The following is a 23,147-nucleotide window of genomic DNA, read 5'->3' on the forward strand; positions in this document are numbered from 1 at the left end:
CAAGCTAAAACAAGTTAAAATGCGAGAAGTCATTTAAAGAAACAAGTGAAACAACACTCTCACAAGATAATCAACAAAAAGCGACAAAAAAAGCTACAAAAGACAAGAAAATCAAAACTCACCTCGAAAAGCGACAATGATCGCGTCGAAGGCTCCTTGATCTTCCGAGGAATGCTAGAGCTCCAATATCAAGTGTGAAAATGAGTTATGGTAGTGTCGATTAAATAGATTTGGTCAATGTAGGGTTTATGACATGCATGCCTAAAATCAAGGGAAAAGTGACACTTGGCAGAAATTTCTAAAAATAACGCAAGTGCCTCCTTCATGTTACTAAAAATAGATCCCTATTTTTTAAGGATGCTTTTTGTTTTTGTTTTTCGTTTTTTTTGTTTGTTTTGTTTTTTGTTTTTTGTTTGTTTTGTTTTTGTTTTTGTTTTTGCTTTTGTTTTTGTTTTTTTGTTTTGTTTTTTGTTTTTGTTTGTTTGTTTGTTTTGTTTTTTTGTTTGTTTGTTTTTGTTTTTGTTTTTTTTTTGTTTGTTTGTTTTTTTTTTTAAGGAAAAACTGCCATGCATTACCTGGAAAGATTGTGTAGTTCTAGGAAGGACTGGGAAACTCTCTCGCTCATGCACTGTACAATTTCTAAGAAAAATGAGGTCTGTGCAATTTCTAGGCTCAATGGCTCTGGGTTGCCTCTCTTATCTGCACAATTTCCTAGCTCAAGGCTGGCTTCCATTTAGAACTGTGCATTTTGTGAGCTCAAGGCTCACTGGCAGTAAGGACTAAGCAATTACCAAGAGAAAGGGCAGTGGCCCTGAAGAATTGCATAGTTCTCTGAGGTAATCCCGAAACTATCAAGGGACCAAGTCAAGAGATTGGCTAGTGGATTAGTAAATGAACTAAGTGAGAAAACACAAGCCAAGATGAAAATAATAAGGCTTAGTTGAGGCACAAGTACCAGGATCAGTGCAATATGAGTTGTTGTGGTTTAGAAAGGAAGGCTCCAAAATTGAAGCATAGGAAAGATTTTGGAGGGTGGTTGTAGCCGATACAACAAAGTGTTAAGCAACACAAATCCAATTGTTATTATAGAAAGTATGCTCCCATTTTGTGAATTTTTAGTATGGAGGTGCTTCAACTAGGTTTGGAGATTAATGTTTTCTTGAAAATAGCCTAGTAAGCAATCACATGGCCAGTAGCCAAAGTGGAAACAACACCATCAATAGTATTGAACACAGAGGCACGATATGAAAATTTATTGGTATCTCATTAGGTGAGTGTAGATTCATGTGTCAAGCTCGACGAAAAAACTTCATGAGGGATGGGAATGAGAGTTGCCTCAGCCTTGAAAATAACATACCTATTGCTCTTTCGATCCTAAATATAGTCATATCATTCAAAACAGATCCAATTCTCAACACCTTACAGAAGCTACTTCGTGGAATGGTCAGTTAATCTTGTAATTGAGCACATAACTTGCCTTCATGACTCTCCCTGTTTCTTCTTGATTTTCGACTCTATCTATGTTTTATGGTGTTTGGTTATTGAGAACTATCATTATTCAGTTTCATTCACTGCTACTATTTTAGGTTTACATTGGATCGACTCCATTGTTGGGTGCAGTCAAATATGAGTCAAGTTGAGTTTGGCTCGCTCTTTCTCCTCCTTATAATTAATGAATAGAAACTTTACACTGTGTTGGGTTGGGTTGGTTTGGTACATAACTCGATTTTGAGAGTAAAATCTCTCTATTTGGGTTTTTTGGAAACATTTGGTTTTTGCCATTACAGGTGCTTCTTTATTGGTTCAATGATGGAGCATTAGAAACCTTTAGATAAATCTAAAGCTATGTTAGATTCTGCTGAAAGATGCGCCGAGTTGCTCTAAAATACACATTGGGTTTTGGAAATAGTCGATTTTTCATTTCATTAGGCTTATAGATGTCTAAATCTTAATCAACGATGCTCTAGAATTTTTGAACCTCGATGGTTTTTCTCTCTCTATCATTTGGGTTCACAGTGAACAAAAAATAAAGAAGAATCCTCTTTCTGTTGGAGAATTCCGCTGAATTTGTGAGGGAATCCTCTTTTTGTGAGAAAATTCCACTATATTTGTAGGGACATTTTATGGCACTGACGAGATCTAAATCACACCTATGCGGTTGTATCTATCAGTAATAATTTTTCCACTAGTGCAAGCAGTAAGCTTTCAATATTGAACATAAGCTTGCTTGGTTTTCAACATGCCAAGGGGTAGAAGTGATGGAGTTCAATTTCAAAGGAAGCCTCTGGTTACTTGTCTATTCATTATGTTGTTTTTACTAGGTCTTCTTTTTGTATATTATGGATCTTTCTTTGGGTCTAGAATGCATCAGAGTACTTCAACTCAAGTCGAAAGATCATCTATAAATCTTGGAGGGAATAAGGGTGACAATGATGATGAAGGAAATGGATCAAATATCCAGGAGGATATACTCATAAGGGAAAAAAGGAATACAAAGGATGACAAAGAAAGTGATCCCAAGCTTGAGAATGAGATCCCAAACGAAGAAAACGACCAAATTACATTGAAAACCTTCCCTATAATTACTCAATCAAAAATTTTGTGTGGGATATTTGTTGTTGTTCTCCTCGGAATCATTATACTTTCACTTTTTCTGTTGTATTTTACTCAGTTGCTAATATTGGACGATAATTTACTCGTTTGTTTTATAGGAGTGCGACAGTAAGTACTTAGAGTTAATTCCATGCTTGGATCAAAATCTTATCTACCAATTAAAGCTTAAACTCGAATTGGGTCTTATGGATCATTATGAAAGGAACTTCCCTCCTACCAAAACAATGCTTCAATTGCTTGACCCCTCCACTGGAGGGATCCAAGGTCCAAATGCTTCTTTCACCTATAATCTTATCTTGCTTTTTGTTCACATTTTATTCTTGTATATTCAATTTCGCCCGAATTTACAGTTTTAGTTTCACTTTCACTTTATAATCACTTCTACTAGGTATTGTTTTTAATACAAACCTTTTTACTTTAAAGATTTTGGATGACTAATGTTTTGGGATCTCAGGTCCTGTGTTGGTATCAATCACAAAATTATATCTATATCTTATTTAGGTTCCTATTAAATGGCCAACAACTAGGGATGAAGTATGGAAAGTGAATATACCTCATACACATCTGACAAAGATAAAATCAGATCAAAATTGGACGGTAGTGAATGGAGATAAGATTAATTTCCCAGGTGGTGGTACTCACTTCCATAACGAATCTGAAAAATACATTGCAGTCGTTGTAGATGTATGTTATTTATAAATTTTAAATGAACCGAGATGAAATCTTATTATTATGGAATTTTAAACTTAAACTATTCGATGGTTGAACATTTCGAATATATATTATTTCACAAATGAGAGTTTGTAGTTTATAATCACCATGAATTTTGAATTTCTGCCCTTGCAATGTAATTACACAGTATTGTGAACAGATACTGAAAATTCCGGGAGGGAATCTGAGCAACAAAGCTAGGAAGTGGGAATCTACGGACCTCCTTCAAAAAACGCTGCTCTGCCTGCGGAGCTTAACCTAGGATCGCAGCCGCCGACGAGACCAGCAGCATCAATGAGCGGGCCTGGGGGTGGGGAGGCCACTCCCACCCCGCCATTAACTTCTGATGAAGCTTTCCGTAATCTGTTAAAGCAGCAAGGGAAGAAACGACAGTTTTCAGAAGTGCCGAAGTTCATAAAAAAACTGGAAGAAATACCTGAGATTGCACTTCCAGAGGAACAATCAATCAAAATCGCCCTTGCTCTGGCTGACAGAGGCCTGGTAGGGCAGTTTATGGGTCGATGGCTGTCCACAAAAAACACGGACGAATGGATTCAGCGAAACTGGAGACCTCAGCTAAAAAATAACGTGATCTGCTACGCTGTGGGATGAGGCTACTTCATCTTTGAATTCACAACCAAAGAAGATCGGGATCTGGTGTTCCGAAACGGGCCGTATTTTATGGGAAATCAAGGACTATATCTTAATAAATGGAGCCCTGATTTCGACCCTTCTGTTGATGTCCCTAAGGAAGCGCCGGTCTGGGTCCGGCTTCCTAATCTCCCGATACATTGCTAGAGCTATCAATCCCTGCAGAAGATTGGAAATGGACTGGGCCATTTCATTGACAAAGCCGATCACAAGGGCCAATATACCTGCGCCAGAATTTGCGTGGAAGTCGACCTGGAAGCCGGCCTACCAGAAGCGGTCAAACTCAAAGTTGGAGATTGGCAGCATTATCAGAAACTGGATTACGAGCAGCTGCCTTTTAAATGCCGAACATGCCATGAGCATGGACACTTTCAGCGAAATTGTCCAAAAGCAGCAACAGGGATCACGGTTGAAGAAGAAGGATGGAAAGAAATTAAAAAGGGAAAGGCTGTACCAAAGGCCCCAGGACAGAATGCTTCAACATTGCAGGGGAAGCCACAACCTAATCCAAATGCCAATGCTGCTTCCAAAGATGGAACCCCCTCCGGAGAAAAGGTGGATGTCATAGAGACACAAGAGGAACCTGGAAATAAGATGAAGCAAGGGAAAGAAACTGAAGTCGAATCATCGGTTCCAGCAGTTGATGATGGTCATAGGGGTAAAGAAGGCAACGAAGAGCACATCAGTTTCGCCTCCGAATCAGAGGAAGATTCTGAAGAGAGAGATTCTGAATCTGACAATTCGCAGGTCACTCCTATTAAAATGACTAGGGGTCGGAAATCCAAGAAAAAGCAGAGAGAGGAAAAAACATATCTAGATGTCCTCCAAGGCTCTCAAAAAACCCTCAAAGGAATGATGAATACCAGATCTGGTCGCAAGAGCAACAGGGCTCCAACAGGAGCCTCAATCCCTCAAGGAAGTAAATAATGAAATACGTCTCCTGGAATTGTAGAGGATTAGGCAGCAGGTTGAAAGAGGAAGCCTTAAAAGACATAGTAAGAACATATTCACCTGAAATCCTCCTCATCCAGGAGACGAAGCTGGAGGAACTTCTTCTCCTCCAATCTAGTAAAGCTTTTTGGCAAAAAGGTCAAGGTCGAGCGGTTAGTGCAAGAGGCGCTTCTGGGGGAATAGCCACCTTTTGGAACAGCGCCATTTATGATCTTATTCAAGACAGAAGCAGCTCCCACTGGCTGTATACACAGTTTCTTCACAAAGATTCTGGTCAACAAGTAAGTATGTTTAATCTCTATGCTCCTGTTTTGCCAAACGAGAAAAAAATTTGTTGGAATTCGCTACAATCCTTTCTTTCAGAGAAAAATCCAGGAAATATTATCATTGCAGGGGATCTGAATGTCACCCTTGCACTTGATGAGAAAAAGGGCGGTTCCATTGTCCGGGATCCCGCCAGAGAATGGGTTGAAGATATTATGTTGGGCTGGGACCTGGAGGATATTAAGCCTTCTTCAGGCAAATTCACCTGGACCAACAAAAGATTAGGACCCAACCATATTGCTGCCCGGCTGGATAGATTCCTAGTCCACTCTTCTTTCCTGACATGCGGTCTTATGGCCTCTTCTAAAATCCTTCCAAACCTCACTTCTGATCATAAGCCCATTCTCCTCGAGCTCTCTTTGGATGGTAACCTAGGCCCCATCCCTTTTCGATTCAGCCCTTTGTGGATTTAGCAAGACGGATTTCAAGAGGTGGTTTCTGAAGCTTGGAATAGGCCCGTTCATGGTTCTCCTTTCTTTGTTTGGGAAGAGAAAATTAGTGGACTAAAAAGAAGTCTCAAGGAGTGGGCAAAACGGTTGGAAACTCCTACAGCAAAAAAAAAAGATTGTCTCAACATTCTTGCTGCTCACCAAATTGCTATGGAGCAGAGCCCTGTCACACAAAATCATCTCCAAAAAGAAGTCGAGCTGCAAAAAGAGGTACACAGATCTAGCAGGGAGGAGGAAGAATTCTGGAGACAGAAGTCTAGGAATTTATGGTTAAAGGCCGGAGATAAAAACACTAGTTTCTTTCACAAACAAGCCGAAGCTAGAAAGCATTTCAAATCAGTTTCTGAGATTCATTATCAAAACACGGTGATTAAGGACTTCGAGGGCATTAAGAAAGCTGCTTATTCCTACTTCAAGGATATTTATTCGGCTCCTGAAGAAATCCCTATTGATCCTCAGGCATACCCAATGGATTTAATTCCCAAGAGCGTTAAGGAATCGGACAATGCTATGTTGATTGCCCCGATTAGCCTGGATGAGATCAAGGACGTACTGAATTTAATGGAGCCTGATAAAGCCCCAGGTCCTGATGGGTTCACTGTCAGGTTTCTTTTGACTTGCTGGTCGACAATCAAAAAAGACTTATTGAGAATGGTCAGAAAGTCTCAAAACTGTGCTAAGCTGGGCGGTGGCATCAATTCAGCCTTTTTAGCCTTGATCCCTAAAGAGAAAGGCGCTCTCGACTTCAGCAGATTTAGGCCCATATCCTTGTGCAACTCAAGCTACAAGCTGGTTTCCAAAATAATCGCCAACAGACTAAAGAATATTTTGCCAACCATCATCCCTGAAAATCAAGGAGGATTCATAAAAGGAAGAAAGATTTTGGACAACATTGTGCTGGTGCAAGAAGCGATCCACTCCAGTTGCCAAAGAAATGAGAAAGGTATGGTTATTAAGCTCGATCTTGCTAATGCATTCGATAGGGTGAGACATGATTTTTTGTTCAATGTGATGAAGAATCTCGGCTTTTCATCAACCTTCATAAACTGGGTGAACGCCTGTATTGCCTCGCCATGGATTGCGCCTTTGGTCAATGGTCGCTCAACTGATTTTTTCCAAGCCTCCAGGGGCCTTAGACAGGGATGTCCCTTGTCCCCACTCCTTTATGCTATTCAGGCCTCGGTCCTCAGTTTCCAGCTTGCTCATAATCAGAAGATTCAAATTCTGCTTGGTCTCAGAACGACTCACAAAGTGAAGGACATTAATCATGCACAGTTTGCCGACGACACTTTGTTGCTTGGAGGTGCCAGCAGAATCTCTGCCAGGTCCTTCAAGAAGGAGCTGGACATTTACAAGGAACTCTCAGGCAGCAAAATCAACTACATGAAATGCTCAATCTATGGCTGGAACTGCTCGAACAAGGAGCTGCCTGATATTGCAAGGCTATTAGAAATGAAGGGAATTCGAAGCTGGGAGTCTTTTAAATATCTCGGGATTCCAATCTTCAAATCCAAGCCTAAAGTTGCTCACTGGATGCCGATGCTAGATAAGTTAAAAAACAGAATCCAATCTTGGTGTGCTTCTTGGCTGAATAATGCAGGGAAAATCATTCTTATGAAGTCGGTTCTTATAAGCATGCCTCTATATCAATATTCTGCTCTCCTAGCCCCTAAAACCTTTCTCAACAAAATGGACAGTCTGTTGAGAAGATTTCTGTGGGAAGGTGGAAACAACAATGACAGAAGGCTCCATTTAGTGAACTGGGAGACTCTTAAGAAACCTCTTCTGGAAGGTGGCCTCCACCTCCGGAACTTGGCTGTTCAAAATCTTGCTTTGGGATCCAAAATCTTGTGGAATTTAGTCTCCGGAAATTCCAGTTGGAGCAAAAGAGTCATTTGGAAGAAATACTTCCAAGGGCAACGTTTGAGATGCCTGGACAAGCCTCCAATATCCTTAAAAGGTTCCCCGATCTTCAATCTTTGCAACTCTGCTAGGGAGCATTTCAGCCATCATCTTTACTGGATCCCTGGGAATGGGAGAAAGATCAAAATTTGGGAAGACTCGATCCTAGGTGATCAACCTTTGAATCAAGTGGACGGTCTAAATAACATCAAAGCTTGGCTACAGTCCTCCAATTTGCATACCTTGTGGGATATATCTATATGGAAGAATGATCCAGACAGACTTTGGGACTGCTGGAATCTTGGGGAGGTTCCCCTTATGTTGCAGGGGGAAGCTTCACTATTGTTAGACCTGCTCCAAGGCAAATCTCCTTCAAAGGCCACCTCTAAAGACAAAAGAGGCTGGGGCTCCTGTTCAGGTTCTTACACTGTCGCTGAAGGTTATAAAAGTATGATGGCTGTCCCTTATGCTCCTCCTGACCCAACTCAATGGAAGTTTATATGGGATTTTCCCTCTCTCCCCAAAATTGACTTTTTCTGTTGGACTGTTGCGCACAATAGCATCCTCACCAGAGATAATTTGAGAAGAAGAGGGATGGAAGGGCCTTCCAGATGCCCCCTTTGCTTGTCTGCTGAAGAAAATGTCAATCATCTGCTGTTGCTTTGTCCTTTTGCACAGGTAGTCTGGAGGGGAGTCCTGAGGTTACCTGCAAATTTTGATCTCCCAAACAGCATTTCTTCTCTTCTCCGTAACTGGGCCAGCCTATCTCCCTTTTGCCTGAAAAAAAAACACCTTCTCAAGACAAGTTGGATGTGGATCCCCAAATTTATCTGCTGGAAGCTGTGGTTAGAGAGAAATAATAGAACTTTCAGAGGAGAAAGTTGCAATTCAGCAAGGGTTATTTCCAAAACCAAAGCTCTGCTAGGCGAGGCATTGGAAGCCAATACTACTTCAAGAAATGAATTGAGGTTGGCCACTGAAGAGGAGCAATGGATTCAAGATTTGATTCAGAATCTGAAGGAAAGGTCCATTCCTCCTGCTCTGACCCATGCCAATTGGGAGATTAGGCTGGAGGAACTGGAATTCATCAAGTGGAGATCAATACTAAACGATCACTGTTTATTCTTTGATGGGGCTTCTAAAGGAAACCCTGGACTTGCTGGCAGTGGGGGGGTTCTCCTGAGTCCTGGAGGTTCAACGGAAATACGATTCCATTGGGGTCTGGGCATAGAAACCAACAACAGAGCGGAGGCTCTTGCTCTTTGGCAGGGGCTGAATCTGGCGATCAAGCGAAATATCCTGTCTCTCTGCATATTTGGAGATTCCAGAATCATAATCCAAGCCATGATCTCTCATAAGACTCCCCACCAGGTTCACCTAGCCACTGTTATCAAAAAAATCCAGCTCTTATTGCCTAAATTCAGGAAAATTTCGTTCTATCACATATTACGAAAGCTTAACTCTCAAGCCGACATGGAAGCCAATCTCGGCTCTCTCTGTAATCGAAGATCCCTGGTGGTCAACTCAGTGGAATCCTCCTGTTTCATTCCCTAAAGTTTCTGTCAGTCGGATTTCTGTTCCTAGCTGAGCCAAGGGTTACTCCTCTTCTCCTCTGGCCCCCGGGACCCCTCCTCAGAATATTATTATCTGATAATCTAACGACTTCTGGCCTTCACCACAGTCATCCAGCCCGATGTCAATGTACTCTATCTTCTGTCTGAGCCTCTGACTTAATATATCATCATTCGATCCTCAAGATGCCTATCAGATCCATATAAGAATGCTCTGTTCTAACCTCAGATCTCCGTTCTGTGTCTTACCTCTGAAAGGCGGCTTTTCAATCTGTAGACTTGAGGGCTGTCATTTTGGATGCCAGTTCTTCAAATCAGTTCTGAAATTTTAGACGCCAGTTCTGCATTCCTTTCAAAGTATCTGTGGATTCACCATCAATAGCGGGCCGTATTGTTTGTTTGTCCAAGGAATGACCAAGGTTCACTGGTCTCGGCTGCCCGGCACTTTCCTCTGCGGTATACCATCTGCGGATCACTCTACAAGGCGAATGAACTGAGCTTAGGTTCCTCTATTGTAATGTTCCCACTCGGTGCTTTGTCATATGTCCACGCTGAAAGCATGCCAAAGTAACCATCATTGAAATTTCTTTCTCTGTAAGAGCTGCATTGTAAAAGCCTGGGGCAGCCAGTTTGCCTCCATAAATAAAAAACATAACCGTTATCGTCAAAAAAAAAAACAAAGCTAGCCACACAAATCCATCCTAGGTTTCAATCTTGCTTTGGCAGTGGGCAGAGGGAGGGAGGAATGAAATAATTTATTATTGAATTTTCCTTAAGAATAACATAGGTGTCAACACCTCGCAGTAGCTTAATGTGTTATGCCCAGATAATGAAATCATCAGAGGAGAAGTTGTCAACTAGATTTGAGGTTATGGGGTTGCAGATGGTCTGATGTGTATTGCTAAGTGTAGATGGTCTGATGTCTATTGCAGGAAGAGGCCCGTCACCATGGTAAACTCGTATTTCCAGGTCAACCTTAAAAAAATATGACATTTTTATTAGTTTATTCTATAATCAGCCTGCATGTGAAGCAGCTAAAGCATATCTCTATATAATAGATGCTTACCCAAATGCTTGTGATCATGATTCAGATGTTCATAATAGGGATTCAGAGCCAGATGTTAGGGATGAAGCACCAAATGTTCCAGACGAAGAACCAGATGATCTTGGTGGATTCTCTCCCAACAAACAATAGCCATCCATGTTCGACCAACCCTCACTCGGTTCCTCCCTTCACCTGAACGCTCTCTGCTTTCGGCTAGCAATAACAAGTAGTTAATATAGTGCCCAGTTCCTCCCATAAGTTCTCTACTCCAGCGAATTAGCTATCTAGAAGAAATATGGTTAATGCAGAGCATCGAGGAGGTGAAATCTTGTTTTTGTTGAGGTGTTTTTGTTTTCTTTCGGCATGGGGATAGATACATAACGCTATCAAGCATATGAAATACACCTAGTTACATGTAAACATAAGTGGTGGCACCTGTTACATGTAGATAGAAGTAGTGGTAGGAGTACATGCAACAATGAACAATATTAGTGGTGGACAATATAGTTTGATTAACATAAAATGTTTGAGATTTAATGTTAGCATTAGTTCATTTCAGTTTCAAATTGTTTTTCATTATCTATTCTTATCCTAAGATTTGGCCTCATATGCCTCGGTATGAGGCCAAATAAAACGATGATTACGTTGATTTTTCCTCAAAAACTAATACATAAATTTCATAGGTTGCAAAAATTTCAAGACTTAAAAACTTTAAATTATAAGTTATATTGACTAATGCTAAAAAGACCATTTCGATTATTATAGTCACATGCCTGATGACAAGGACTAAAAAATTATATCTCCCTAATTTTAAAATTTAATAAAATTATTTAGAATCAATGATCACATGAGACAATGTCATTTGATATTTCTATTGTTTACCCAACAACCTAAAATGTTGAAGATCTAAATATTATAATATTTTATAACAATCAACTATAAAATATCAACTTCATCTTAGTTTCAAAGTTTTAATAATGTTTTAGGTTCATTTTGTTTTAACTTACAACATTTGGAAATGTTCAACGAATTTTCCTAAGAAGAAACACACTGATTTCTATTAAAATAAATAAATAAAACCTTACAATATTTACAAGCTATCTCACTTATAATAATTCAATTGAATAAAATATTTTATAAAACTAATTATAATTTATATAAAAAAAAAATTAATCCAATACTAATAAACCAACATCCTCACTTTATTATAAATCAACCATTATTAGACAAATACAAATAATATATTACATATTTATAATTTAATTAATAAAATATTTTATAAAAATAATAATCCAATCATATCAATTGAGGGAAAAAAAAACCAATCATATATATTTCGCCTGAAATTTCTTTCTTATAAAATCTTCTGTCCAATTGGATACCTATTGGATCATAAAAATTGGGATGAATTTCTGTTATGGATTGGTGATCATGTAATAGGAAAGATGACAAGCCAGATTGCGAATATGATTTTTTAGTTTTAATGGCCTGTAATCTACTATGCGTTAAAGTCAAGCTTTTAACAATTTCTCGTAAAAGGAAAGTTTCCACATATAAATCACTAAATAAATCAATGAAGAATAGATGGAAATTTTTGGAAAGAGATTTATCAATTAACGCGAATTGCTGGCAAGTTTCCAGAAATACTTTTTTTTGTTGATGATGTTTTGGATGACACAAAAGTTTCTTCTGAAAGGCTGATATTGATTGATCGTGGAATTGAAAAAGTTCTGTATTTCCTTGACACAATTTAGTTTCCCAAAATGGTAATACATATTTCGAATGTTCTTGGATAAGGTGCTCAATATACCATAGTAATTTATCAAAAGTCTGAAAATTTAAAATACAATCCGATTTTATACAAAATGAGTGCAAGCAAAAAAGAGTGCAATGATTATCTGTACAACTAATGTTACAGCACAACTGGGATTGACTTGAAATATCTTCTTCTTCACAAGAACTGGCCAGAATTATGGGATCCGAGTAATTTCGGATTATGTCTTGTGAATCAGAAAACAAGTTATGATTGGGAACAGGCATAGGGGTTTGCTCATGATACGAATCATAGATCGGGATATTGTTTTGGATAGTAAAATCATGCAAATGATCTGTCACTCTGAAATGAGGATCGACTGATATGATTCTTGAATTGGATTATCTCTCATTATCTGAGCTCTGTTGAGTTACTTGAGATAAATCAACAACATCATCATCATCATAGTAGCTATCGTAAATGATTTTACAGGTCTCTCTATATTTTTCTTTTTCATCCAATATTTTCAGAAAAGGAAGGTCAAGTCGTTCTTGTTTATCAATGACCAAAGGATGTTCTATAGCTGCCTCTTTATTTTGAAAACCTAATGGTGATTCATTTGAATAATCCTCTGTACTTTTTGAGATATCATTAATACTGAGGGGGAAAAAATTATCATCATTAAATACATCAGGATAAAGAGAAAAATGCGATTCCAAAACAATGCATTTGAAAATATCATCGTGAAAAATTTCTTGTTCATCACATTCACCGTAGACATTTGGCTTTAGATCATACCTTTGCGTGTTTGTATTTTCCGAAAGAGAATTAATTTGCTGTTCTAACCTTGGCGTCTGCATTTGTTGACTTGCGATGATATTATCCAACCTTGTCTCCAAGTTGCCTTCTGGTTCCAAGGCAGGCTTTCTTGCAACATCCTCGCTTTTTTCTTCTCGCGTTAGAGCAGGCGTGTTTCCTAAGCTTTGGGAATTTTCTTCATCATGAGTGATTCACACATTTAAATTGGAATTTTCATTCCTATTAGAAGAAAATAAAACAAGACTCGAACTAATATCTTATGGATCAGACATAGGAGGTAGGGAATTCTCAGCATAGTCTGAAGATTCTTCATTCATGAGTTCATTTTCAAGATCATATTTTAGACAATCAAGATGAAATCGGATATTAAAATCCCTAACAGATTCATCTTCTTTTCATAGATAGTCAATTTCATCATATACCTGATCATAATCATAGCAATCAAATTTACAGATGAAACCTTTGACAAATTGGTCCCAGCTGTGAATTGAGGCAACTGGGAGGGTTCTACACCATTTTCTAGCTTCCGTCGTGAATGTGAGAGTAAAAATTCTGCATAAAACACCTTCATCAATTCTTTGAACGTTTGAACTTGAAACTCTTTGAATAAATTGAAGAGCATGATTAAAAGCAGAAGAATTATTCTTACCATTGAATTTTACCTGAGACAAGAGTCTTACCACTTCAGGTGGAGTGTTGGAAGAGGCACGAACATGGATGCAACTCCAAATGGGAAGTTTGTGAGCAGCCATCCTAATTCAAATGATTACGATTTCAAACCATTCCAACAGAAACTATGTTCAGGCCCTCCTTCTAGCGCCAAATATGTTGAAGCCCCGAAAATCGGGTCGACAACAAGGGGGATACCCACCCGGTCCGGACCTTGGTTGGCAGCTCTTTATCCGTTTGGTATAGTGGGTCCGACTGGGGATAATGGGACCAGTTTCCCAATCTAAGGGTGTGTGTGTGTGCAGAGTTGGATGATGTTGATCTAAGAGTTCTAATCTAACCTACTTTAATCTAATTCTATGCTATTGTAATCTAATGAAAACAACACATCTAATCTATGCTAACCAGGGATGTATTTCTTCTATTATGCAATCTAAAGAGATTTCAAACAATAACTGGTAATAAAGATCATTCAGCTATCATAAGAATGGAAATCAATTAAGATGAACCACTTTGCATAAAAAGCTAGGCAAAACAGTTGTGAACAACATATTGCATAATAAGTTATTCATATATCAAGCATAAATAAATGACTCCACCGTACAAAAGTGCCAAATGGTAACTCACGCATTCATGCAATAACATATAAACAACTAAAAACTGTATATCACTTTAAGAATATAAGCAGAAAAGGCCAAGAGATAAAAGTACCATTTATGACAAGTCCTACTCATAAGCTTCAAGCAATAATGATTTATCTCTACTTGTTCTAACATCTACTAAGAGTACAGAAGTGCAACATCAGTAGCAGACATCAAATGCAAACATTAATAAACCTCGATCCATCCATTCATCAAAACCTCCTCTGAGGGTGCAGAAGTGCATGTTCTGAGGACAAAGTTTTGACAAATTTCTGGACCCTTCTCTAAATGCATGAGAAGGGTTAAAATACTACTTCCTAATTCTAATAATAGTTTATTTACAAAATTTAGGATGCGGTTTTCAAATTACCGTCCTTTTTCTAATCTAACTTTTAAGAAAAAACAACATTCTAAATAAAGTTACTTCTAAATCTGATCTTTAAAGCTGCATGCATTCATCATGGGTTTGAGGAGAGTCGGCTGGCTAACTTCTGCTTTGAGCTGGGCTGAGAAAACATAATCTATGAGAGCTGGCACTAATTTCTCGGCCGCATTTATGATACATTTCACAGTCATCTGCTGACTATGCGACTTCACCAAGTATGCCCAGTAACACTCCCAATTTAACCTGTCTAGTGCTTGGACCTCTTTTTCCTTTTCCGGCGCCTTCAGCTTCCATTCTGCTTGTTTTGCCTCCCTGATTTGATCGTCCCACTCGTTGAAGAGCAACGCTGAGCCCACTTCTTGTGCTACCTGTGTATTGCTCACAGGTGTTTTTGGGGCCTGTCCTTCAAGATTGATCAGTTCGTTGAAGGTTTCCCATTCTTTGTCTAATTCTGTTGTGACGGGTGGTGCTTCAATGATGAGAGGGGGGACATCTCTTGACGGGGAGGCGATAACTTGCTGCTGTGGAAATTCCATTGACTGAGCGGTGTCCTTAGCTGACTCTTCGCCTCTATCTTGGTCGTTTTCAGATTTTTTAGAATGCTCAGGCATCTCTTGTCCACTCTTAGATTTAGATTCGGAAGCGCTTGAATTCCCACTAAGGCTAATGCTTGGAGTAGGTTCTATGGCAGGTAGTTGCAGCTTTTCTATAGGAACACTGGCTAGTCTTCTTACCCTGTATACCATGAATTTTTGGAGGTCATCTGGAGACAATCGCGATTGAGCTTCCCGAAAAATTTCCTGGAGTGAGCTTTTATTCTGAAATAAATCATCAAATAAATCCTTCTTTCCAACGAATACTTTTATCTTGACGTTCGTTGTGAAATCTTGGGCAACTTCATTTGGGTCAAATGGCCTTGCCGGGAATTTAAATAATTGTAGACACGTCATATTCTCCACTTCGGTGAACGTGTGACCTACATGGAACAATGAAAAGGCCCCACAAGCTACATGAAACTGGGGCCATATGGCCTTCTTTTTGTCTTTTAGGTCTTTGGTTAGGCCGCCTTCTGAACAGGTTTGATATGCAATTTCTCGAGCTAGCAGTTTGTCAGGAATATACAAAGGTAGGACATGAGGAGGGACGGTGCTTCCAAATACTCTAATATAGGTGAACCATTCTTCTCCGAACCATCTTGCGATGGGGATGATATCTATCTGTGCCTCAGGTGAGCACCTCGGGGGTTCTTTATCATACATCATTCTATACATGGGTAAGATAAGCCCATGACAGATTTGGTAGAAATGTGGAATGAACTGAGAATCCCATAATATTTTATGATAAACATGGATGGGTAATGGGTCCTGAGTTGTCGATTTCCAACCCATAGAGGGAAATTTAGACACATAACAAATAGAATCCATAACATATGCGGATATGTAAAAAGGAGGATAGATCCTTTGAGACATGGATTTTTTAGACCGGTAATTGATAATAACCGTGAATAGGTTATTAGAAAAGATCTTGGCCCAATCTATAATAACGGCATTTGTGGCAGCATCTATCAATGGTAACCATTCAGACGAAAACTTATTGATATCTGGCATCCCAAATAATCTACAAAGCATGGCCGCAGCAAAACAATACAAACAGGTGAGGGAACTAGTGCTGTACATACCGTTTTTATCCTTTTTGAGCGGTTCATCTTTTCTGGACCAATCTTTAGTGGTCTCTGATAGGTTTGGGTTCTCTGCCACAAATTTTTTAATGAATTGTGCATTGTAAGTCGCCTGCGGTTTAGGAAGATGATACATGAGCTTTAAGTCTTGTGCAGCGAATGACCCGATGAGCCCATGTCCTTGAATCTTGAACTGTCTGTCGTTCATTTTTGCATTGTCAAGTATCGACTTGATCATATCCGTATATGGGAGAATTTTAGGCCTTGCTGCTATCCGATGAAGGAATGAGCACGCTAATTCTTCTAAGGATGCTTTGGAAGAGCCCTGTGAATCTGCAACAGCAGTAACCTTCATTATTCTGGGGTTTTCTTCTTCAAGCACTCTGTACATGCTTTCCCACATTGATATCCCTGCGTCTCTGTTACAAGCTGTGTCTGTATATAAAGGTGCCATCTCCTTCACCTCAGAGCCCTGAGCCTTACTTTTCTTTCCCATTTCTTCCTGCGTATGGCTTGGTATCGCCCTTCGTTCTTCGTTCCTGCAGCTCACAAATGGAAATGATTGATCAAGAAAGGTGATGGGAGAGTCTTAAATGCAGCAGATATATCAAATATGCCACCTTACGTGAAGTAATTCTTTGCAAAAGCACGCGTCTACATTTAATAGATGACAACTAATTCCTTTATTATCATTAAAAGCGCATGATCTTGAGTCAGATTATGGTAAGTGGCTTTTCTTGAATAGCGCGCCCGAAAGATATGTGATGGAGTGATTTTGCGATTTGGTTCGGAACCGTCGCAGATCGCGACATCGCATTATCACACCATCGCGCTCTCGCAATATCGCACACATCGCAGATCGCAGAAGTTTTATGCTTGCCATATTTTGTTAGCCCATTCCCTGCGATATGCGATCTTACAATCGACGTTATCGCAAATCGGAAAATCTTGAAGTCTTTTTCATTGGCATTACCTTATTGTGATGCGATATATCGCTTTAGTATGAGAATCTTGCACATACCAGGATTATACCCAAATGGAGGTGTTTTTCTGTCATTTTATGATGCGACTTTTTAAAGATTTTTCTTATCATAAACTTAGGTTTTAAAGTATTCAAAAGATCTTCCTAAGCTTACAATGGTAACCTTATTTTGAAGAAATGAAACTCTTGATTTTCCTAAAATTTTAACTAAGGGCCCCCATTCATTTTGCATTTTGGACAACACTTAAATGAAAAAGGCGGGGGGGGGGGTGTTGCTGGCCACAACACCTCCCTACCACATCGGAAAACCACGTGACAAGTCGCATGAAGCTGGTACGACACCTGTCCACCGTGGAGCTCCACGTGTTGGGCATCATGTCATCCCATAAAACTTTCACTCCGTGCCATTTCCTCCGTTTGTTTGGGGTCATTGCTGCGATGTTCCATTTTCCCTTTGTCTTTCTGCTCGGGGCCGGTTGTTGGGCGAAGCCCCCTGCTGAAGATGGTGCGGGACGACCCCAGAACTTGCACGCTTCATCCTGTATTCATGTGCTGCTGCAAGCGTTTGTTCGATTGATAGGGTTTGTGGACCTGAACGCTTCGTTTGGTATGCAGGTGCTGGTGCGAATGTTTGTTCGTGGTTTAGTGTTTGTTGTTGGAACATCGCTTCTGCTTTTCTTGTGGTTTTCTGCCTAGATTTCTTGGTCGTTCTGGACTGCCGGTTGTTTAGGGTTTCTCTGGTGGTGGTCTTATTTGTAGTTTTTGTTGTTTGGGGAGGAGCCTGTTGTAGTTTTACTGAGCTCGAGGTAATTGTTTAAATTGCTGTTTTTTGCAAGTTTTTTTTGCTGGTTTTCTGTTGTCTAATGGCTTTTTCTTCTCGTTGCAGGTGTGGAAAAGCTTGTTGTAGGTGTGGAGGTGGTCTAGCGAGCTCCAGGGAAGGTCGGCGACTGTCACTGGTAGGATTTTATCCTACCAGCAATTTCTCTGTGTTTTTCAACACAAATAACTTTGTTTAGATATTTTGTAAACTTTCTATGGCAGGGTTTAGGGTTTTGTGGATAAGGGTTTAGGGTTTTTGTGGATATTTTGATTTTTTCAGTCCCCATCTGTGAGTTTGCCTCACCTAAGTTTGCCTGACTCAAACTCGTCTCATTCGAGTCTGCCTCACCTTATATCCATCCTTCCTCTATGCTTTATGCCCGTGCCTGACTGCCTTGCCTTCCACTTATGAAATACCCACTCTGAGTAGTGACAACCTGCCCACTCACAAGACCAGCAAAAGACTACTAGCTTTAGCATCCCCCCTAGCCGTGTTAAAGTAGCGAAATGGCATTCCTGCCCCGAGCAGAAAGACAAAGGGAAAATGGAACATCACAGCAATGACCCCAAACAAACGGAGGAAACTGTAAACTTTCTATGGCAGGGTTTAGGATTTTGTGGATAAGGGTTTAGGGTTTTTGTGGATATTTTGATTTTTTTAGTCCCCATCTATGAGTTTGCCTCACCTGAGTTTGCCTGACCCGAACTCGTCTCATCCGAGTCTGCCTCACCTTATCTCCATCCTTCCTTTATGCTTTATGCTCGTGCTTGACTGCCTTGCCTTCCACTTATGAAATACCCCCTCTGAGTAGTGACAGCCCACCCACTGGCAAGACCAGCAAAAGACTACTAGCTTTGGCATCCCACCTAGCCATGTTAAAGTAGCAAAATGGCATTCCTGCCCCAAGCAGAAAGACAAAGGGAAAATGGAACATCGCAGCAATGACCCCAAACAAACGGAGGAATCCCTCTTGATATGTATTATCATCCAATATAGGATATTAATATTTTGTAGTCCATCGCAATGCCAAAATTTGTTGAAATTTGAGTTCATTATGGAAGAGGAAGGGATAATAATTGTTACATGTATCCATATTTGACTTTGAAGATTGAATTTCCCCATCCCCTTTAAGCCTTAGATTGAATATCCTAAGGAGTGCATCCACCTCGGATTAAGAATAATTTTGAAAGGGGAGGCAGTTGACTGACTTGGACATTATTTAGACTAGCAAGCATAGTTTTTTGTTCTTATTTGTTGATGCTTGTCTGGCCTGTTGAAACTGCAAGTTAAGCCTTGCATGTATGTTATATTGATAAACATGATTATTTTTTCAAAATCTATGATTCATTAGAAGCTGGAAATTACTGCTTAGTTCTGTGAGAAAGAAGCTTATGATGGATATTGTCTCATAGTTGTCTTAAATGGGACGAGATGGGAAATTAAAGCAGAAATACCAATATTTATTTTATGTTTTCAATACTCATTCTTTTATCATAAGCACAAATGTTCATGGAAAGGTATCTTTAGGACGATGATAAATTATTTTGGCTTGGCACCATTCAGTTCTTTCATAGATGGGTGAAATTTCATTTGCCCCACCCATGAATGGTTGTGGTTGTGTTTGCTTGCGAATGAAGGATATCCATAGTCCTTTTCTGCTGACGTTTGACTTGCATTAGAGTACTTTGGTAATTGAGTACGAGCTTCCACAGGTGTGGTTGCTCATTGTCAAGGTCTCATTGACCAACTTTATACAATTTTACTTAGAAAACACTCAATTGTTATTAGTACATTATTTGTTATTTTTAGTTAAGTTTTATCTATTCTAGTGCTATGTACCTTTAGAAGTATATGGGAATGGAGTGTCGAATCTGTTATTTTATTGTAAGAATGAGATGTTGGAACTATCTTTCTAATGGATTGTTATGTGTTACATTTAATAAGGTTGTGTCCATGTAACAACAGTTGCGAGTTATGCTTGCTGAGTCATGAATCAACTCTAACTCAGATCAACATCAAAGCAATTTTCTTTCTTTGAAGGAATGTTGCTGATATATTTGGTCATTGTGGAGGCCTCATTGACCACCTTTATAAGATTTTACTTGGAAAACGGTCATAAATGTTATTGGTACATTATTCATTATTTTGAGTAAAGTTTGCTCTTTTCTAGTGTTGTATATCTTTAGAACTATATGGGAATGTTGTATTCAATCTGCTATTTTATTGTTTTTTTTTAACTGAAACGGGTATTTTTATTTATAGAGATGGATGGCCGAAGCCAGATCAAGCATTACAATTCACTGTTTCAAACAATACAATTCTCTGCTTTTACAAGAACGCCTTGCCCATTTAGGGAATAGTTGCCATATTCGATGCTCCTGCATTTATGCTGATCATGCTCTTTTCTAGAGTACATCCTGTGTTTGCCAGTCTGTCTGCTTCTGTGTTTAATTCTCTGAGGATATGGAAGATTTGAGCTGAGGAGAAGTCCTTCAGAAGTCTGTTCACTCTTGTAAGCTGTTTGTTTAGCGCTGGATCCTTGAGCCCTTTCTTGTTTATTAGAGATTTTATCAGCAATTCTGAGTCTCCAAAGACTAAGATTTCCCTTGGGTTTCCTTTTCTGGCCAGTTGACAAGCTTTTAAAAGACTGAGAACTTCGGCCTGATTGTTGGTTTTAAGCCCAAGTCCCCAGCTGAAGTCCTCTTTTCTCCCATTCGGGAAGTAAATAACCCCTCCTGCTCCTGACCTGCCTGGATTGCCTTTCGAGGCTCCGTCAAAGAAGATAGTGCATTTTCCTTGTGATTTCCACCACTTCTGGAAACTATCCAAGGTGTCTCGAATCTGCCAATTTTCCTTATGATTTGGGCGAATGATTGCTGAAGGTCTCGGCATGGGGGAGAAGCCATCCAGCCATGCCCTTTCTTCATTTCGAAGGGAGCTATCTTTGACAATGGAGTGTCTCAGAGTTTCTAATAGAAGTTTCTTGGCCTGCTCCGCTGCATTATCTGCAGTCATTTCTTTTTGGTTGAAGACAATTTCGTTCCGGGCAAGCCACAACTTCCAGCAAACATATTTTGGAGCTGCAATCCACACCTTATGCCAAAGAGATTTGTCAGCGATGTTGGAGGGGTATCGAGCTTTCCAAGACGAGAACATGTCTGTGATCGAACAATGTGCTGGGGGTCTCACATTCAGACCTGTCAAGAAGCTAGTCTAGGCCTTCTGTGCATACTCACAATCGATGAACATGTGGACTGAGGTTTCCAATGCATTTTTGCAGAACACACATCGATGAGGACCAGCTATGTTTCTTCTGCACAGATTATCTCCAGTCAGGATTTTGTTGTGGAACAAAGTCCAAAAGAAGAAATTGATCTTGGGGATGTTGAAGTTTTCCCAGATCTGATTCCACACTGTTTCCGGGTGCGGAGAGTCCTTTTTGCCTTGCATCTGTAAGTATCCTTGTCTGGCTGTGTACACCCCTGTTTTTCCCCATCCCCATGAGTCTTCCTCGTCCTTATGCACAGGTGTAAAGTCTGTAATTGCATCTGTGAGAGTATTTAACTGATTTTTTAAATGCGCTGGAATGTTAGGCAATGTCCAGCACTGCCAATTGCCTTTGTTATCCCACTCTGCTATATCCTCGATTTTCCGGATTCCTTTTGAACTTAACCAAGCTCTTAAATCTACAATTTCATTAATAGCTGAAAGTGGAGGGTGACCCATGATTCGATCTCTCCACAGCAATATATTTTTGCCGTTCCCTGGAATTTTATACAAATGAGTTCTAAAGAAATCGATCCCTTTACAGCAGAGCCTCCAAGCCTGCGTTCCTCTAGGAGAAAGCGCTGGATTGAAGGAGGTGATCGACTGATTTTTGAGATACTTGAGTTTTAAGAGCTGGCTGACAGGATGCGTAGGCTCGGTTAATAGCTGCCACAGAAGTTTACAGCCCAAGGCTAAATTTGCTTGCTGGGGGTCACGAATTTGGAGTCCGCCTTCGGCAATGGGACGCTTCACTGTTTCCCAATTAATTAGATGAAATCGATTGTTGTTTCCCTTCCCACCGTTCCACAGAAAATTCCGCATTAGACAGGAGATTTGATCTGCGATTTGTCTTGGAGCCATCAGCAGAGAGGCTTGGAATGTAGGCAAAGCTGAAAGCACAGATCGAATAAGAGTGAGCTTGCCGCCTGTGGTGAGCCAAACGCCACCCCACGCTGCAATCTTTTTTTTGAACTTTGAAATCACCTCCTCCCACAAGTGATTGCGGTTGGATCCCATCGTCAAAGGGAGACCGAGATACTTTATTTTGTCCCACGCTGCATAACCTTTGAACCCCAATTCGCTGGCAATCCTTTCAATTGTTTGTTGATCTGTATTCCATCCATAAACAACACTTTTCCTCTCACTGATTAACGCTCCGGAGATGCTGCAATACTTTTGGAGAATGGTCTTGAAGGAGTTAGCAATTCTCATGGAAGCACCCCCGAGCAGGAGTGAATCATCAGCAAAGAGCGCGTGATTCACTGGGGCTATGCCTTGCACAATTCTTATCCCAGGTATGGAACCAATTTGTTTCTCCTGTGTCAGCTTTCTGCTTAGTGAATCAGCCATCAGAATGTAGAGAAAGGGAGAAAGAGGGCAGCCCTGCCTCAGTCCCCTGGTGGCTAAAAAGAACTCTGCTGGTCTACCATTCACCATTGGGGCGATCCAGATGTTTTCAATGCAAGCTTTGATGAGGTTTATGAATTCCTGATTGAATCCAAAGGCTGCAAGAACCCTGAACAGGAAAGAACGATTAACTCTATCAAAAGCATTACACATATCCAATTTGATAATCATACCTTGTTCTTTCCGTGTTTGACTGGAGTGGAGGGCTTCTTGGATTTGAATGACATTGTCCAGGATTTGTCTGCCTTTCACAAATCCTCCTTGGGCCGGAGAGATGAGCTTTTGGAGAAGGGGCTTAATTCTGTTAGCCAGTAGTTTGGCCACGATCTTGTAGGATGAATTGCAGAGTGAGATCGGCCTGTATCTATCAAAGGAGCCTGGGTTTGTTTCCTTGGGGATTAAAGCGAGGAAGGTGGAGTTTATTCCTCCACCCACTTTTGCCTTCCTCAAGATTCCTCTTATCATTCTGAAGAGATCAGATTTGATTATCTCCCAACAAATTCTATAAA

At 40.0% G+C, this 23,147-nt stretch overlaps 2 protein-coding genes across 2 annotated transcripts; both read left to right on the top strand.

Moving 5' to 3' along the window:
- The first annotated feature begins 4,901 nt into the window (after window positions 1–4,901).
- Window positions 4,902–5,663, top strand: LOC149214862 (uncharacterized). Its single transcript, XM_089389528.1, has one exon. It carries the CDS (start codon window positions 4,902–4,904, stop codon window positions 5,661–5,663), a length of 762 nt encoding a protein of 253 aa, XP_089245654.1.
- A 186-nt stretch (window positions 5,664–5,849) lies between these two features.
- LOC149214863 (uncharacterized) lies at window positions 5,850–10,367 on the top strand. Its single transcript, XM_089389529.1, has 3 exons — window positions 5,850–6,491; window positions 6,717–8,972; window positions 10,191–10,367. Exons 1-3 carry the CDS (start codon window positions 5,850–5,852, stop codon window positions 10,365–10,367), a joined length of 3,075 nt encoding a protein of 1,024 aa, XP_089245655.1.
- Window positions 10,368–23,147: the final 12,780 nt, after the last annotated feature.

Source organism: Pinus tabuliformis, chromosome 1_1 (assembly GCF_031772625.1).
Source record: "Pinus tabuliformis cultivar Carrire ecotype Pingquan chromosome 1_1, CPIR1, whole genome shotgun sequence".
Taxonomy (NCBI): Eukaryota; Viridiplantae; Streptophyta; class Pinopsida; order Pinales; family Pinaceae; genus Pinus; species Pinus tabuliformis.